Consider the following 18,956-nt stretch of genomic DNA (forward strand, 5'->3'; position numbering starts at 1 on the left):
TTCTATGGGACTGCCCATATAAATATAGAACAGAAGCTCCCTGTCTAGTCTGTGCATTGGCTCCCTCCCACTCCACATTCTTCTGTACCTATACATCTTTTGTACCTTTCCCTCTGCCCTGATCCCATCCCTCTCACTCTCCACAGGCAGCTTTGCCAATCTCACTGCCTGGGAATGGCAGTCACATCTCTCCCAGGAAGTGTGAGGAGTCTCTGGATGTGACTTACTCTTATGCTGAAGGCATCCAGAGGTGCATAGAGGACAGCAAGTGGAAGCTATTTTGGTGGCTGGCTCCTCATAGGTAGCCAGGAAAGTAAAGACCCATTTAAACACAGCAAAACTTGTGAGTTGACTGTTTTTTGTGAGACAGAGGGAAAAACAAAGTAATTCTTAAAACTGTGATAATAATGTAAAATTTTGTTAATTCTTAACACCAATCTAGTTGCTCATTGCAATTCAAGAGTGCTTTTAAGAAGCTGAAAATAAGCACGTGCTTATATCACACTGACTTCAACAGCTCTTAAACTTATACATAAATTTAGTCTCCCACTGTAGTCAAAATTAAGAACTATAGTAAAATTCTGAGTTCCAGAGATTTAAAATCTTTAGTGTCTCTGAAATCAATGGATTGTTAAGCAAGACAGACAGTGATAGAATTGTTTCTCAGTCACTAAAGAAGCCCCAAATCAACACCTGACTAACTCATGGCTGGGCATCGTTGATACATGAACACTTCATGCACCTGAGCTTTGTTCCTCTCTGGGTAAGAAACTGAAATTCAGAGAACTAAAGTGCATTAAGGGAATGCAGATGCTTTGTCTTCACCAGTGACAAAGTTAGTAAAATTCCCTTTCATTATGTAGTTGTTGTATATTGGTTACTTCTCAAAGAACCTGCCTGAGGTACTTTACCATTAACTTGAGCTGTTAAAGTTACCTCTGAGGTGTAAAACTTAATTAAAGTGGCAACACTATATATAAAAATTTAGCATAACTGTTTTTATAAAAAAGCCACTACCTGAAGTTGGGTAGAGGTCAACTAACAAACCCACACATTAGTATCTAGAGAAAGTTTTCTTTAGTACATTGACTGATTTAGTGTGGGTTTTTTTTCTAAGAGAAACAAAATTTCTTGTCAGAAATACTAATTTATCAGACCATCTCCCACATAGCTCTCACCTCAAAGATGAACTTGGAACTGCCAAAATTTGTTTTCTGCTTCTGCCAGAAATTATCGGGTTTTATAATCAGGGCAACATGAATCTCAGCAGGAAAAGCTTCTTGTAGAGTCTTCAGGAGAGGTTTGATCAAGTCCCATTTGGATCCCCGCATGTCGATAATAACAGTGAATCCTCGTTTACAAACATCTTCACTGTAAGGATAAAAGCATAAAAAAATCATTAATACCAGGGACATTCACACTGAGACTTAACTTCTGTTGCTAGTGTTCAGTGCTTTAGAGCAAAGCAAGGAATGATAAAATAAAAGGGAAAAGATAGTACAGCCTAAAGGCTATAACAATTTCACCATAATCTAATTTACATTACATTCAAGTGTATATATTACAGTTTCATCTCTAATTTCCCAAATACATGTAATTCAAATTTTCACTGAAAACACACATACTTTCACGCCACTGAAAAATGAATCAAATCTATCTCTTCAGCATGTTTTCTGCTTTTAACACAATGAATTCCATACACAGATGAAGCAAACATGCAGAGTCCTTTGTACTAACATTTATGACCACTTGTAAATTTGGGTGCCTTCACTTCCAAAGGCCCCTTTAAAAGATTTTAAAAAGGTGTAATTTCCAGAAAAGCATCTAGTAATCATTCTCTAAAACAAAGGTCCTTGTGACTCAGCATGTGCACTGTTAAAACTGGGGCCATTTTCACTCCTGATTTATCTACCAAATGCTGCAGGACCTTTTCTAGTCTGCAGCCCTACTGTTCTGCCAGCCTGTGTTTCTTCCTTCTCAAAAGTCCAAGGTAGTCATCTGACCAGGTCAATGCAATGCATGTGGCCTAAAAGCACCAGAGCATTATCTGGCAAACACATCTTTCCCTTTTCCTCAGAAGAAGAGAGGAGAAAGAATAAAAGGACATGTTGATTGAAGTCAAATCTTTCCAGAGACAAAGTATTGTTCCTCAGGAAAACAGGTACAGCTCAAAAGTGTCATCCCACATCCGCAGCATCCGACATTTGATGAGATTTGAGAAGTGTCTTCTCCTCTGACTGACTGCCATGCATGGTGTTGAAGTCTTGTGAGCTACAGTGTCTGCTTTAGGCCTCAAATACTCATCCAAAAAGTGAAATTCCCCATCCCCATTAATATTATTGGTATGGCAAAGGAGTGTACTTCATTGGTGATGCATTAAAAATGCCAGAATGGCATTTAACCTATTAGTTTTTAAGGTGGAATTGAGGTCACAGTCTTTTCCACAGAAGAGAGGAAGGGTGGAAAGAAGAAAGAAAGATGAAAACAGAAAGAATAGATGAGAAAGAACAGAACCTCAGCAGAAAAGAATATTGTGGACATAAAGGCATATGTAAGATAATTTAAAATAGCAAGTATTGATACCACTGGAATGAATCTGAGACATGCTGAGGACAGATAATATTAAGTATGATTATAATGAAGAAATTTTAACACCATGTAGCCTCCACATGAATACTCCCAGTGTACACACAGGATAATTTTCACTATACCCCTCTACATTCTTAAATCATTCATGCTAATAAAATCCAGCTCCTATACATCTTACTGAAAACAACTCTATAAAACTTATAACTAGGTTTCTGGGCTGGAAAAAGGACAGGATTATCCTTCATAAGAGGCACACTGGATACACATATATAACTTAAAAATAAAAGTCCCTGGTGACCTTACTGGTATCTAGAAAGATTTGTGCACAGATGGACCACCCCATGGCAAAACGGATTTTGCTGTGTTAAGAGTTCACTAACTTGAATTGTCTCAACTTAGTGCCAGGAAGGAGCAAAGCCAACAAACTTGGTCCTCTGCCTTAACATTATTGGCACATCCAGAGCACACCACATACAACAGTCAGTGTGAAGAAAAACTAAGGAGACCAGGCACTTCCAAACAGTTGAGGAATATAGATCTTTTTATTTTCCTTTTACCTGCTGCTGAAAGGTCAGACATTTGATCCTTCCATAACTAATGCCAAAAAAAGGCTGTAAAAGAAGCTTTGTTGATGCTGCTACTGCCTCTTCCCTTTGGAACAAGAGCTGAGACAAAGAATCAAATCAGAAAGGGATGAATAGAAGGGGGGTTGTGTTTTGCTTGCCTTTTTTTTTTTCTTGCAAAGCTTTATAGGGTCTTCAGTAACTTCTGCCAAAACACTGATCCCTGTTACACTGAACTGACTTTTCCAAGGATTGATTTTTCTTCTAACACTTGACAAAGAAGTCCAAGAGCCATGCAGGCACATGGAGAGCCCCAACAAAGCTCTTAATTACGAATATGATTTCCCTACTTGATTGCTCACATAGGCATCCAAGTTCTGGTATGACATAAAATAAGTGATAGGATGGGAACTCCTTAAAAATCATAGTGCAGATAATGTACAAATGTACAGCATTTATTATTTTGAGCAAATCTAACTCTGTTTCAAGAACCTTGTTCAGTTTAGCAGAGCTGGGTCTGCTTGCAATTTTTTTTTTTCTTATATGAGATGAATGGTACTAACCTGTAACAAGACCTCTGGGTCTGTGGTCTCATCTCCAGAATGTAAACTCCCTGGAACACTGATAAATCCACATGTCCTTCTTTGACCCAATGTAGAAAATTAGCACCTGATTTCTAAACCTACTTGTCAAAACCTGTTATTTAACAGTGTTTAAACTGTTCCAAGCTGGAAAGCTGTCTGCTCATTATTTTTACTTTCAGTTACTGAGCAGGCTGTGGAGAGGGGTGCCTTTGAGAGCACTTATGCTACATGAGCAGGCAGCAGGATACTAATCAGGTACTAATACTTCAGAGAAAGAAGAAGAAGATAAGAAAATTATTTAGATTGTAAGCTCTTCAGGGCAGGGACCATCTGCCATGATGTGTTTGTCTAAGGAGCCTGCCTTGGTGGAGGTCTCCTGGAACTCATACTCACCCTACTCATCTGTTTAGAAAGAATTTAAAAAAAAAAATTCTTCAGAAAACTGAAGATACAAAACCAAAGAATTAAAAATAATGAGCAATAACAGCCTGCAAAACCACACCTGAACACACATGTACAAAAGGCTTATTAAGATGTAGGCACACCTCACAGGCAATTTGGTTAAAAACCCACAAAAGCCCAAAATTTAAGTTGTAATACTCAAATATTTACAGCTACTGAGAGGATCCTAAAACAGTTGGCTTTGTGTAGACACAAGGAAACACCCATAACTCTGGTGAGTCAGAGTAATTTGTGAAGATTTGTCATCTTTGACAGTCAGTCATTTTTCTTCAGTTACCTCAACATGTATTGAGGAAATAACCCTAGGTTCCTTTTGACCAGTCTAACCATGCTTGTTAAATTTATTGCTTAAAAGCAACAAGTCAAATCCTTCCCAGTTTAGCAATTGATCGAGAAAAGCATCAGTAGCAATCAAGCTTCCTCCACACTGTCTGAGCAAGACAAGCCTTATCTCTAGCTCCCAAGACACTACATCAATCCACAGATCTATTACACACAAGTAATCATTTTAGGATGGCAATTAATGTTGATTGTGGTGCTTAATTTCTTCCAGTATTGATATTTGACCAGAAACTGGAAAAAAACCCCACTCAGATCAAGGTATTTGGACAATCCATCACCCTTTTGGCTGTGTTCATCTGGACTAGATTTGCAACAGTGAGCAGAAAATATCTGATAAGCTCATACGTCATTTCAGTTGCCACACTGCTTTTAAGCAAAGACAAAAAACAGCTTCTATGCTTAATAAAAAATACTGTAGAATATTTGCAAAAAAAATACTTGCAAATCAAATTTTACTGTAAAAAAGCATAAGACTGGAACTCAGAAGCAGATGTGATAATTCTGTCAAAATAAATGCCTCTACTTTGGTTTCCAGGGTACTTTCATAAGGTTATTTTCTCAAATTTCCTCTTTAATGCAGGGACATTCTAAATTGTATTTTCTTTGGCAAGAGTGGGATTACTAAGGTACCAAATGAGTTTAAGGACTTCATGGTCTCCGATTAATCTTTCAAATACCTATCATTGATTATGTGCATTTTTCATCCCAACGGTTTGGCCAAAGCTTCTGGCATTAAGAAGCTTCAGCACTTGATTAGCTAAAATAACATAATATCTCTATTCCCATTTTTCAGTCATGAGTTAATGACAAAGCAGTACATTTAGCACGCCTGTTGGACCTCTAAAAGCACAGATCCGACGTGTATAGCATCTCATTTAAAATATGATTTGTTAACAGTGGGAGAAAGATCTCCCTTAAGGAGGATCAGCGTGACCTTGTCAGGAGACACCCTCAGCATAACAAGTAGTTCTACAAGCATCAATTTGTAAGCACAAAATCTGCAGGAACTTAATTATTTTTGAGATCCCCCTTCCTTTGAGTGAGTGTGAATTAGCCAGTTGATTCACAAGCTGAGGATTGAAAAGGAAGAGGAAGAGGAGGAAAATGGGTATCTGAAAGCCTCAAAGCATAAACTGTTATCCCAAAGGCTTCATTTCACACTGAGACCAAACTAACTCTGCTGGCTGGCTGCCATATCAAAATGTGCCAAGGATCACTTCAGTAACTTAAGAGTTAATATTTAAACTTTTAAAATTTAAACTTTTTCATTCACCGTGTCTGTGGTTTGTTTACTCAACATGGAAATGAAGCCAGATGGGGAAATCAGCATCACCTACTGATTTTCATACTTTGGTTCTACATTTCCATGTTGAGCCTGTAGATCACCTTGTCAATAGAAATAGTCAGTCACCTATATTCATAATGTACTTTTCCAGTACATCAAGAGGATCAGATGAAGTCCTTTCTTGTAGACCTGTTTGTCAAGCCCACCTGAATCAACATTATTTTCTAACAATATTTTATTCCATTTAATACTTCTCAACAAATATAACTTGCTCATTATCACAATTACCAGGTGTGCTGCTGAACTTTCACATCATCAGTCTGAGTCTTGTGACTGTGGCTGTTTGCTGTCATGAGACACTTTGTTTTCTCAAAGATCCCAGGATACCCATGGCTGCCAATCCTCACATCCCCCTCAGTGAGCTGGTACATCGATGACCAGCAGAGGAAGGGAGTGATGCACATCCTCAGAGCACCATTACTAGGGAGGAACAATTCACAGAAAGCTCCCACAAAAGAAATTCAGCTCTCTAAAAGAGTGTAGGTAGACAGACTTCTTCCTAATTTTTCCTTCTTACATTTTCTACCTTGTTTTCACAATGCTTTTTTGTAAATAGAGAAGGAACAGTCATCCAGCCTCCATTTCCAATTAATCCTTTCTTTCTTTCTTAGCGTGACCTACATTTCATTTCTTCTCTTCCAGCACTGAAAAGGAATCACTCATTCTCACTTTTTTTAAAAAAAGAGAAAGTAAAGAATTGAAGCCAGTTTCACACTGGCTGGAACTGGACATAAAGCAGCGATACAGAGAAATTTCAGTGACATGTTGTAAAAAGACTTGGAGCCACTGAGGTCCAGTCAGAAACAAACCTCCTGTCTCTGTTTTCCAGCCACTGCTGTTAGGGGACATGAGGTGTGATTGCAAATGGCACAAGAATGTGGCTGTGTGGGCTGCACAATGTCCACATTCAACCCCTGCCTCTGGCCCCATGTCAACAGGAGAGAATAGAAAGACAGAAAAAAACCCCACACAAATATTTTGGCAAAACTCACTGGTGCCAGAATGGGTGCTCCTGCTATTCTCAAGCAAGTAACTTATGTTGGTACTCAATTTTTACTTCTAAGAAAAATGTCTCTGAAGTCAGAGCAATTCTGTTGTAAAATGATGTAAGCTAGGAAGAACTCAGACACCAACTAGGTGTAAAAAAACATTTTCCCAATACATAACCTGGGAGCTCCTGAGAGTTGTGAGAGGTGCAGGTCTCATATGGTATCTCTATCAGCATTCAGCAGACTTGTGTTATGATGTCTTCTACCCAGGTAAAATCCTGATCATTACAGCCTGGCCCAGAAGTGGGACCCAGAGCTCTGCAGGCATTTGTCCTCCTATTTAATTGAGCAAATAAACACTATTTGAGAAGCTTCCTGTCTTCATTCAAATAGCAAAGATATAAAACACAGCTGTGCCCAAGAATGCATGATTGCAGCTGTTAAAGCCAAGTCTGGAGGATGAATATTATAATTTTTCACATTCCTATTAAGTTTCTGCTGGTAAATGATGCCTTCATATAAATCCATTTACCCTCTTACCCTTTTGTTGCTGCATGTCTACTATATTTGGATCAATATCTGGCAGGTCTTCCTTGAAACAGATGCTGAGATAAAAATGAAATTAATCAGGGCTTTGTTTTTCTTGAAGCAAAGCTACATTTAAAGATTTGTTACTACAACAAAGAAATATTTGAGCAGTAAGTACCATTCAATTCTCTCTTGAGCATTTAAAGCCTTGTATTTGAGATGATTTAGCAGAAACAAAGCAAAAATGCTTTACTAAATGAAAATTATATGCTATTGACATTTGCTGGAAAAAATAAATATTAGATTTGTGTTGAAATATAAGCACAACAATCTGGAAAAGGTTTGGATGAGCAGAGGCTATTGAGAATTTCTTTGGAAATTCCAATCCATTGGCTTCAGGTGAGAAATTAATATATATGGCTGTGCTTAGCACAGCTAAACTAGTAAGATTTTTAAGATAAATATATCTTTTTGCCTGAACTTTAAGAATTTTTTGTAGTTCAAGCAAGGAGACCATGAAGTCTGTTTCACATCCAGTCACTCTAAAGTTTACTTTACAGTCAACATGGCCAGATTTGCACATAAGGAAAAGGACACTTCATCTGGGCAAGAACTGCTTGGTGCTCTTAGAACAGGGATCCTGAGTTAAGTGTTCAAGGCATCAGTGACTTAAGAAGTGATCAGATGGGCTGTGGTGAACACCTCCAGGAATTCCAGTCACCACAGCAAAATAGTCCCCCCCAGAATGGAAAGTGTCCAGACTGTAAATACATACATTTCATTGAAATGCATCGTGGGGGGCAGTTACCCATAGTGGAAAAGTTTGTAGTAAAAATAAATAAGCTTCCATGCAAAGAATGATGAATATAAGTTTAGACAAAAGACAGCAGCACCTGGTGAAATCCAGGCCAGAGGCAGACACCATACCTAATTCAGTCCTGATAGAAGCAGCTATAACCACTCTGGGATTAACACACTTGATCCAGGGGTCAACTGGGCTTATAAATGAGGACAGAAAAAAATACTCTCTAAAGTTGCTAAAATGACTTTTCCTAAGTAGTATTGGCATTTCTTTGCACTCATCAGTTCTCATTTGCTGCTCCTGGAGGTACAGGAGAGCAATGCACGTCCATGTCCAGAAGAGCTGTAATTAAAATAAGGAAGAAGATGAGACATTACATGTTGATTCAAATTAAGATGTTTCACGATGACTGCAGGTTGCTATAAAAGTGTGTACTGAATTAAAAACTGGAAAAAAAAGGCTTTTATAACAGCAAAATATACTGTTTAGGCCTTTTCAGATACGGTGTCTTTTTTTTTTTTCATTTTGCTCTTTTTAATCAGACAATATAAAAGGCCCAACAAGAACTCTGAATTTTTTGAGAACAAAATATTTTGGTTAACATCACGTTTTAGATGTATTTTTGGTGAGAAAATTTCTAAAACATTTGCATTTTTCCTCAAATAAGTAACTTAGATTCTGCCCATCTGCAGTGCAAGAGTTCAGTGTGAGATTTGCTTTGCACTTTTTTATCTACTAAGCAAAAGTGATAAAGCCATTCTTTAAGGCTTACAAGATTTTGGCAGGAGTCCACACACTCACTTTATTTAAGGGCACACACTGGATTCAAGTGTATCTGTTAGGAGGAGAGGTCGAGTGCTACATCCCAGAAACACTCTGTTGCCCTTGCAATAAATCTGTTTTGCCAAGACATTATGTCAGGATTTGAGTTCTCTTTAAACACACGACTTGAAGCTGATGCCTCCATTTTTCCCAGGCTGGACAAGAAGGACTGACTAATAAAATCAGTGGTACTCTTTTCTTTCTTTTTTATTGAGCTCCACCCATACACAAACAAAGTCTTTGTAGGCACAATGATTTACCCAAAATAGTTCACTTATCAGATAGATACTTCCTGCTGTGCCAGGCTGGGTGAAGAATGCCTGTGGTTTTACATCCAGAAGGGCTTGCTCTGAAGCTACAGAATCAACTTATAAGACACCCTCATAAAATAAATTTTTGCATATTCCTTTACACAGCAGACTTTACTCATTCTTTTTATTGAGTCCCCGAGAGACAGTGGCTACTGACATGCTTTTCACAGACCAGCTTCAAAACATCTAGCTCACCTCCAATTATTTTTTAAACTGTCTCCCAGCAAGGCCAGGCTCTCTCACTCTCTCTAGCAAGGGGAGCTAAGCCTGGCCAATGAAGCTACTGGATGTGTGGTATCCCTTATTTTTTGGAGATGATTTGTATGTGATCTATCAAAATCACTGATGCTGACTGAGCACAGAGAAGTTGGTAACTCAGTATTTCAAAGGGAATAGAAGACCCAAAAGATATCATTGACACCCAGAATGAAATAGCTGGATCCAAAAAGCTTCTGCAGAGCAAAGATGAATCCAGCTATCAAATAATGGAACTACAGCCTGGCAGACCTCTACTGAATCTCTGAGCCAACACCCTGCCTGTCTTCCCAAGAGCATTTGAGGTATTTCTCCAGCTTAAGATGCTCTCACCTTTATACACTGTTGAGCTCTTCAGACGACTGTGTGAGGTCCCCTCAGTTTTGCAGTCCATCATGCCTAGGCACTTTCCCACCCTATTGGCAACTAAAATATTGGTATCGTGCCAACACAGTTTTAAGTTTGCTTCCCATATGATCCTGAATTTCTATGACGACCACTAATAATTTCAGTCCCCCATCAGTACCACTTCCCATTAGTCACCACTAATTGGAAAAACCCAGAGGAACCATTTCATCAACTAAAGTAGGTTCAGATAAATGATCTGAAAAGTAATTGCCTGCTTTCAACTGCTTCCTCCCTTTCTCCTATTAGCTATATTGCTTCTCTGTCAAAAGCACAATAAAATTTCACAGGCAAGTCCATCTAAAAATGCCACACGTGAACATACATCATCCTATTCGCCTCAGGAATTGTATACCCCAAGTGGTGCTTTTCCTGCTGCCAGACCAGAAAATGATGTCCAAAAATTAACATATATCATAATGAGAATGATAGGAGCTGCTATTCAGAAAACTCATTGAATTTGTTTTAGGTATCAGCCAGCCCATGGTAATAAAATACCAGAGCAGATTCATGGAACACTGCACCTGAAGATATGTGGCCTAATTTTGAGTGACTCATTTGATCTGGAAGTGCCACATCTACTCCACTGCACTAATGGGTTTCCCACTTATGGGTTAAACAAATGCAATGTAACATCCTGAGTAGAAATAGGCCCAATGCAGGGATTTCTGCAGTCTCTGCATGGCCAACTGGCAAGAAGCAACAGAAAGCATTCCAGAGTCACTCAGCAGACATCTAACCTCAGCTTGGACACACTTGCAAGGAAAGCCTACAAAGTATAATTCCCCGATACTGAGATGAAGCAAATAAATGTAAGCATTTCCCTTTCAATTATAGCTTCACATTTTAATAATTTTCCACATGTGGCTGGAGCACTGCAGTCCAGAGGATGATACTGAGAGTCTTAGTTGAGTTGCTCAACTCCTTCTTGTGTTTCTTTGTTATAGCTCAACTCTGCCTCTGCTTTTTTTCTTTCATCTGTAAAATGAATGTAACCACACTTTCTTCTACTGAAGCTAATGCATTCTATACATGATTGTAGATATTTACCACATTTTCAGACACAGTTAGGATACATAATAGCAGAAGAATTATCAACTGCAGACAGTCACAGCCACTTCATGGTTAATTCACAAAAGCTTAAGAGAGATCACTTAATAATCTAAGCATGTGCTTATTTACCCATGCTGGGCTATATTCTCTGCTACAGATGTGCTGATTTTATATAGGGAGCATTTATTGCTCTGTACATATGCTTATCTAATTGTAGTGAATAGACATGCTTTATTAAACTCATAAGTGAGCACATTTATAGGCCTATGTAAAAGTAGAGCCCTTCATATTTTATTTATAAAGTGGAACAATAGAACTGCACTGACATAGAACATCCATTTAATTCAGAGGATTTAGGGTCGTCCTGCAGATTTTGCTATTTTTTTGCCAGAATCAAAGCTTTCGGTTTTTTTAATTAGATTTCCAGCCCATCTGCTTGCAAAGATAGCCTTGACAATACAAACTAATGCACATTTGTCTTGCTGAGTCTTCAGCCAGTGGAAAGAAACAATGAGACTGGGAGAACACTGAACTTGCACCCTCCACCTTATTAGGGTACTAACTAAAAAGCCAATTCTGACTGCCTACATACCAGGATTCTTAACTATTTCAATGCTGTCTGTGTTGCACTAAACCTGAAGATAAAATATTCATCACTACACTGAATTATTCACATAAACCCTCACAATTTTTTATGACCTTGCTGTACAGTTCAGGCTGTCAACTAAGACCAGGGCAAATATATACACTCTCAATTTTAATCAAAGATTTTTCTCCTTTTTAATGTGTGGAGCAAAAGCACTGATCACAGCATAATCAGAAACTAGAACTAGAAGCCTATAGTGGAAAAAACTGCACACCCACAATTGTTTTGGATTTGATGTAGAAACCACAGGAGCACCAGCCTAATACATAATTTTGAGTGGTTTATGATATAAAGCTAAGGAAAACAGATTAAAATCTCTGTTGCTATGACATGCTTTACAAACAGCACAGAAAACATAGATCAAATAGACTCAGACTTTTTCTTATAATTTGAAAATAATAAGAATAATGGATCGGTCTCTTAAGAGAGGGATGCTGTACTGATTCATATTATACCAGTGCTAAAATCCCTCACAAAACTAATAACTCTAAAAAGAAATGACTGTTCCTACATTTTCTGTAATTACTTATTCCAAACCTGAATAACTGTTTCCATCCTCTTTGATACAAGCTCTCCCCAGTCATTACCAATATTTGTTTATGTCCATCAAGTGAGATTACACAGATTGTTCAGATCTGAAATTAAAGATGCAAGACTGAGTCTGAGTGCATGGCAGTGGTTGCTGTTTGAATTATCACATTGTGGGGATGCTGCAAAGATGCAGCCACATCTTGATCCCAGGGTTTTAAAAGACAGCAATGTTCAGTGGCCATGCTTCTTTAATCCTATGGTCTGCCTGATAAAAATATTTTCCATCAGGTTCCTGTTTGTATGCTTGTGTCTCAAAATAGAGAGAGCTTGTTTAAGCAACTAAGATGGGGTAGGAATCACATGGTTGCACTTGCTGGGTATGGATAGACTTACGTATCCACTCGACTGCTTTTCTGGAGCAGAATCACACTACTTAAACAAGAATTAGGAAAAGAGCATGAAAAGTAGAAGCCCACAGGCTAGACAGGCCTTTTACTGCTTTGGTTGACCTCTTGCATCAATTTCCAAGTTTGTTTTAGTAAATTAATGTGTTAGCCTAAAGAAGTATTGATATCCTACTTTCATTTGTGTCTAGGAGCAGATATGGTGAATGCACATTTCCACCTTGATGATTTCCTTCTTATGCCCCTGGCAATTCACACAGTGAATAAATAAAGGTGAATAAATACCTTTGTTGTGTCAGAGTATGTAAAGGAGCTGTGGAAAAATCTGAGGCTTGGTGAATGCCTGCCTAGACAGATACTCTCTAGTCTATTATTTTGAGATACATTTCTTGCTTGATTCTGCTGCAGAGCAGATGGATATTTCCAATATGTTCAGATTCTGCTGAATTCAGCTATAACCTGGCTGAACCCAGAGATGAACTCTGTGATTTTTACAGGATGCACCAACCAAAGGCAGGAAGAACTAATGGTCTGATAAATCTATCTAGACACAATCATAAAATTACCTCACATATTAATTTATTACAACAACTTTAAAATCCACACCAAAAAATCCTGATGATAACAACTACTTTGCTCTTCTCTCTGCCTCATCTAACTAAAATAGTTTATCACCAGCTTTGTTAGAACTGGACTAATATTAAATCTTTGTGATGCAAAATATAAAGGGCTCCATGCATTATTTTTAGCACTGAAGAACAAACCTACATTATAACAATGCTGTCATGACCTCCTGTATTATCTTGCATCCTGAAAGATCTAAAAGTGCTTTGCCATGAGTAATCAGGTGTTAAATAAAACACAGTCTAATACTATGTCTTAGAATATTTCACTCAACAACAAAAGCAGAGGGAACTGCCATTTCGTATTGGACTTAGACAAAGAACAAAATACACCCCAGAAGGTCTTTGACAATTTCCTTTAAAAAGGAACCTAATTCTTGGCCAAGAAAATAAGAAATACAAGAAGAAAAGCAAGGACTCACAAAGCTATGCGCCAAAAAATGTTCACAGGTGCAGGAATTAGACTTCTAACAAAAACCCTAATTATACATCTGACCACTGGCATCTTTTCAAGGCAGAATGAATAAAGCTAAAGGTCTTTAGTGCATTTCTGTTCTCAAAAAAAAAAAAAAAAAAAAAGTGTTTACATTTGTAAGAATAATTATGTCAATTGCCTCTCAGTGGGCAAAGTGAGCACAATATTGGCAAGATGGGCTGCAGATTCTGGAAATACTGACTTCTTACCAATTTGTAAAGCACCGAAATGGAGATCAAGACAACTTTGCACTGGTATTGTGTCCAATACATTTATTTAATTTATATTGATCCACTTCCAGTGCCTTATTCAAACATGTCTACTTTAATTTTCCAAGTGCCACTGGGAATGTGTGAATACAGAATATACATTTTAACATGAGTACAATTAGCCTCTTATTCACTAAGGCAAATATTTCTATACCCCGTGTCAAAGTTAGAGCAGGTGGATCCTCAAGTGGCCTCTTTCTCAAAGGTACTGAGTTGATTCTACCTAACAAAAATGTAAGCTTTTGTCCTACAATTAGTAGTGACCAACAGGTCATCAGAAAAGTGCTGCTCATGCTAATATACCACCAGCATTATTTAACAGTCTATAAAAATGCAGAGATGAAGTGTCCTACAGAATTCATTCCTAATGGAAAATCCCAGGAAACCTTTTTAATGGATCCTATTTTCCTGTCACCTACCATATACCATCTGACACTGAAAAATCATTGGGGTGTCTGTTCTGGAAACTAAGGAGAAATTGAGATTTCCAGTAAGACTGGTAAGTGAGGAACGATATAACTGTTGGGTTCTGCTTTGTGAAGCAAAAGAAACCGGGAAAAAAACCCACATATATTCCTTGTGCATTTGATTCCTAGCCTAACAGTTCATTAACAAAGCAGTGCTTCCAGACATTCTTCCTATGGGTAAGATTGTTCACTGCTTTCCTATGTACTTGCTTTTAAATTAGATTTTGGAATAAAATCGTAGCTCCTACCCACAAATCTCCAGTGAGAAGCAAAATCTAAACTAATCTGTGATCCCAGAGATGTTTCCTTCTCCAGCTGCTGTTTCTGAACTAAATTATAAATGTTGTAGAAACAGATGAATGGGAAATAAGGTGACATATATCGGATGTGATTAATCAGTGTTGTAAGAGTTTAATTCTGGCTGGAGAATGGAGGAAAAAGAGGTCTTAGAGAAAAAGAACATAGTGCCTATTTGATTAATTCTTAGACTAAGAGTTTATTAACAAGGCAGCATTTCCAGCATCTCCTGCTATGTGTAAGATGACCCATTAGTTTATATACTACCTTCTTTTTATTTAGATTGTGTTTTGGAATTAGAGCTCTTCTGTAACTTCTTTTCCCTTGACTCCCTGCATGGCACAGCAGTACCTTTGTAATGATAGGCTTCCTTCAAGTGCATTTTCTAAGGTCAGGAGGTGACACAATATATGGCCAATTTCTTAGGCATTGCTCCCAAGACACTATTGGGAAATGCTGCCTTCAAGACCCTGCTTCTCAGAAAAAAGAGGTTTAATCAGTACATACTATTAAAGGGACCTGCCTTTCCACCTCATGCAGCATAACTATAATAAAACCACTTAGTACTTTCCATCATCAAGAGTTCAAAATATCAGCTGATTGGTTTCCCAAACCTTTGTGAGGTGTCTCCTGTATGGACTGGCAAATTCAGGTTCTACAGATAAACCAAGTGAGAACTCAATCTTGAGTCGAGCTGAAGCTCAGGAAGCTCTGAGTGCAGGTTTTCTCTGTTCACCTATCTCAGTGGAAACGTGACCTAAATGGATGGCCCAAATCAAACCTGAGGCTTCCATCTGATTACCATCTACAAATATCACAAAAGACACAAGCAAAGCTGCTGATAAACACAGTTATTAGTGGTCTAAGCAGAGCTGCTAAAGCTTCTCAAAATTAAATGAGTGTCCAAGTAGGACTGATCATAACAGAAAAACAATGGAAGGGAAAATTTACATTGCTGCATCAGCAGAGGACTTTGGCCTCTAGGGTGGTCAACTTCTGAATCACAGAAGATTGAGATAGAGGAGAGCTGTTAAATCATCCCAGCAAGGGACCTTTCAGGTACTTTGCCAAGAAAGAACAGAAGTAAGCGTTTTTGCAGCTGATATTTCACTAGTATTAAATTGAGATGCAACTAAAGAGGAATGGTAGGAAACTCTTCTAGAGTTATAGGTTATACTAATATAATTTAAAGAATATTTTAAAGTATGGAAAGCTGAAGTCTCCATCCACTGTTACTGATACTATGCATTTTTCATGTGACATACAAAGTGTGAGTGCAGACTAAATGAAACATGTACAGAAAGTCCATTTGGAGTCCTCTAAAGGAAAAAACTTTTATTCCTAGTGGATGTCATGCTTGCCCATGGAGCTGCTTAATACCATTCAACAGCACTTCAGAGTAGAGCATTCATTCCTGACCTGAAACAAAGTATTCTGCCGACCATCCCTCAGGACCACCCTGGCCAGTCACCGAGCTTTGCAGAAAGTTAACAGGCAGAGAAAAACTGAAATCACTTCCTGGAGCTGCAGAGAATCACAGCCCCACGTATGGCTACAATGTGCATTTAAAAATGCCATAAAGTTCTCCTTAAAGATCCCACCCATCTCTGCATTACTTTTGGTATCCTTATTATTTGTATTGCTTAAGTGAATATATTTAATAGCTGCTTGGGTGTTGGACCCTGGTGGAGGGTGGCAGGGCATGGCAAAAGGGTTGAATTTATCCTGAATAAAGTTTTTAATGAGCAATTCTTTAAAACTAAATTTCCAAAAGTAACATTTATTTGATTCTCAATGACATCAGTAGCAGCAGCATCTGTTTTGCCAGATGTTCAAATAAATAAACAATCAAACTTAATTCAGCCTTCTAGTAAAAGACAAGGTGCTAATATTACTGCATGGATATTAGAGATTGTCAGTACTTGTACTCCCTGGAGAAGTAGGGTGATAGAGTTACACCAAAGGAAAGTCCCCTACACACATAAGCAGTGCACAGAAAAGCCATATGAAAACAGCTCAAATTTGGCTGAAGATGAACTGCTGCTGCTGCTACTACAAAGAGAGATGCAATTATTTTACAAAGCAGATGCTTTAGTATGATTTCTGTTCCATTGTGTCAACCCTGCAGCAGGTTCCTACTCTCTCTTGTTTGCACTGTGGTGGGGGCATATGGAAGAGGTGCAGGGTATTTCCTTGGATGCAGTTGCAGGACAAGGGAAAGCTGCTTTGGTGCTTTGAGTTTTTGGTGAAGTACCACAAAGGAAATTTCTAAAAGATTACATTGCTGGAAAATTGTCCAGAGACTAAGGTTTCTCTTTAAACTGAGACATAAAATAAAGCCCAGCAGGGAAACCAATGCTGCCTTGTTAATAGCAGAAAAGTACACTGTGGCCCATGTTGCAGACCAGACAATACCTGCCAAGACAAAAGCATGTTTTGAGTTACACATTTCTGCCTTTTCTTGGAGGGAAAGAGAGATTCTAGAAAAAAATTTTTTATTTATTTTTGTATAAAGGTATTTCATTTCCTCTCCTTTTTAAAAAAATTATTTATATATATTTTTATATATTTTAATTTCTTAATTTTCTTAATTTCTTCAGTGCCCAACAGCCTGACACTACATAGTTACAATTATGTTTTGCTGCACACAGTTACAGGATCCACAGGGAACTCTGCAACAGTGCCAGGATCCACAAGGAAAACATAAAATACCACAGACTGACTTGGTTAGGAGCACCTTGTGGAAAATGAGAAGAAACCATTGATGAGATTTACAACTGCCTACCAAAGTTGGACTCCAATTGCCTTTGCAAACAGCAGGGAATTGAGCATCCCAACCTCTGAGACAAAATTTGCCAGTCCTAACCCATACTTTCCATGCTGTAAGACCATCAGCCTGCTCAGTACCATATGTTACTATGAATTGGTCATTGTTCTATTTCAGTAGGATCCCATTTTCTATACCATGAACTAGAGTGCACTTTTATGACTATGGGAACCTCCAAACCCTTCGTAGTGGTTTGCACATTGATTCTCTAATGCTTAATAAAAAATTTGTCTCTTATATGCTCTGGAGATATCATCTCTACCTCCAGTCTCTAAGAACAGGAGAGTTTGGAACACCTTTTCCTCTCTGTGGATACTAATTAGATTTCTTTCCTTGATGCAGCTGCCTATTCTCATTAAATTGGTAGGAATTTAGTATTCTTGAGAATCTTCTCTGACGTTTAAACAGTGGTTTAAAAAGTGACTGACAGCATGACTCTGTAAGATTTTTATCATCTGGGGACATAGCTAAAAATCTATTCCTGAAAACACATCTTCAGTCCTACCCAAGCTGTGCACTGGGGAATCCAAACCTTGGAGGAGCATCTGCAACACCTCCATCCATTTGATGAGGATAAGGACCAAGCAGTCTAGACTGAGGGAACTTCACTTCTGTGTCTCCCATTATTTGCTCCATATTGGCACACAGTAAAGGTTTCATCCATTCTCCATGGGAGTTGAGAAGAGCATTCCATTGACATGAAGATACCTTGGACAATATTTCCCTTACAAAGTAGAATGCAAAGCACAGCAGTTGCTTTCCTGCTTCTAATGACATCCATGAAGAGGGTGGCATAAGACACATCCAAATAATAATAATGACTGAGAGTGAAAAGGATGTAGCACGTACTGGAGTTACTGATGAGGAACACAAGCACCCATGCTGGAACGAGACAAAAACCATTTTACAGTCTCTGCAAAAACCGTAGGAAAGAGATCACTGAAAAGTTAGGATTGGCTGAACTGCTGCATATTCTGCTGATGGCTGCTGACAGCTTCAGAAGGGAACTACACATGGCTGGTGCCAGCTCTGCTGCCAGCACGCTGTTCCCACAAAAGGTCTCTGTTTGCTAATTTTAGCTCTTTTGAATTACTGTTCACAGTAGTGCAAACCCTCCCTCTCCATGGAAATCTCCAGGTCGCTGCTGCCTGGACCTCTCAGAGTACTGTGGAGCCACAGATCTGTTGGTTGAAAAGCTCACGAATGCAACAGATTTAAATCAGCACTAGCACAGAAAAGGACAGAGAAGGCAGCATGGCCATGTGCAGACTCACATACCACTTGTTGGAGAGCCACTGAGGAAGAGGATGGAGAAAAAGATGCTCTCCGTGAAATTTGTAACAGGTCACAGCATCCACTGGCTCCCT

The 18,956-nt window shown here is 38.5% G+C and overlaps 1 protein-coding gene across 24 annotated transcripts in view; it reads right to left on the reverse strand.

The window, feature by feature from the left end:
* Positions 1-18,956, reverse strand: part of KALRN (kalirin RhoGEF kinase) — a 495,003-nt gene that overhangs the window by 296,145 nt on the left and 179,902 nt on the right. For all 24 annotated transcript variants that reach the window (XR_011726469.1, XR_011726470.1, XR_011726471.1 and 21 more), the window contains one exon: positions 1,179-1,371. Coding sequence is in view for 21 of the 24 variants with exons in the window: in XM_071746600.1 (XP_071602701.1) it covers positions 1,179-1,371 (193 nt within the window). In the remaining 3 variants the exon portion in view is untranslated. The remainder of the gene's footprint in view (positions 1-1,178; positions 1,372-18,956) is intronic.

This window comes from Heliangelus exortis, chromosome 6 (assembly GCF_036169615.1).
Source record: "Heliangelus exortis chromosome 6, bHelExo1.hap1, whole genome shotgun sequence".
Classification (NCBI taxonomy): domain Eukaryota; kingdom Metazoa; phylum Chordata; class Aves; order Apodiformes; family Trochilidae; genus Heliangelus; species Heliangelus exortis.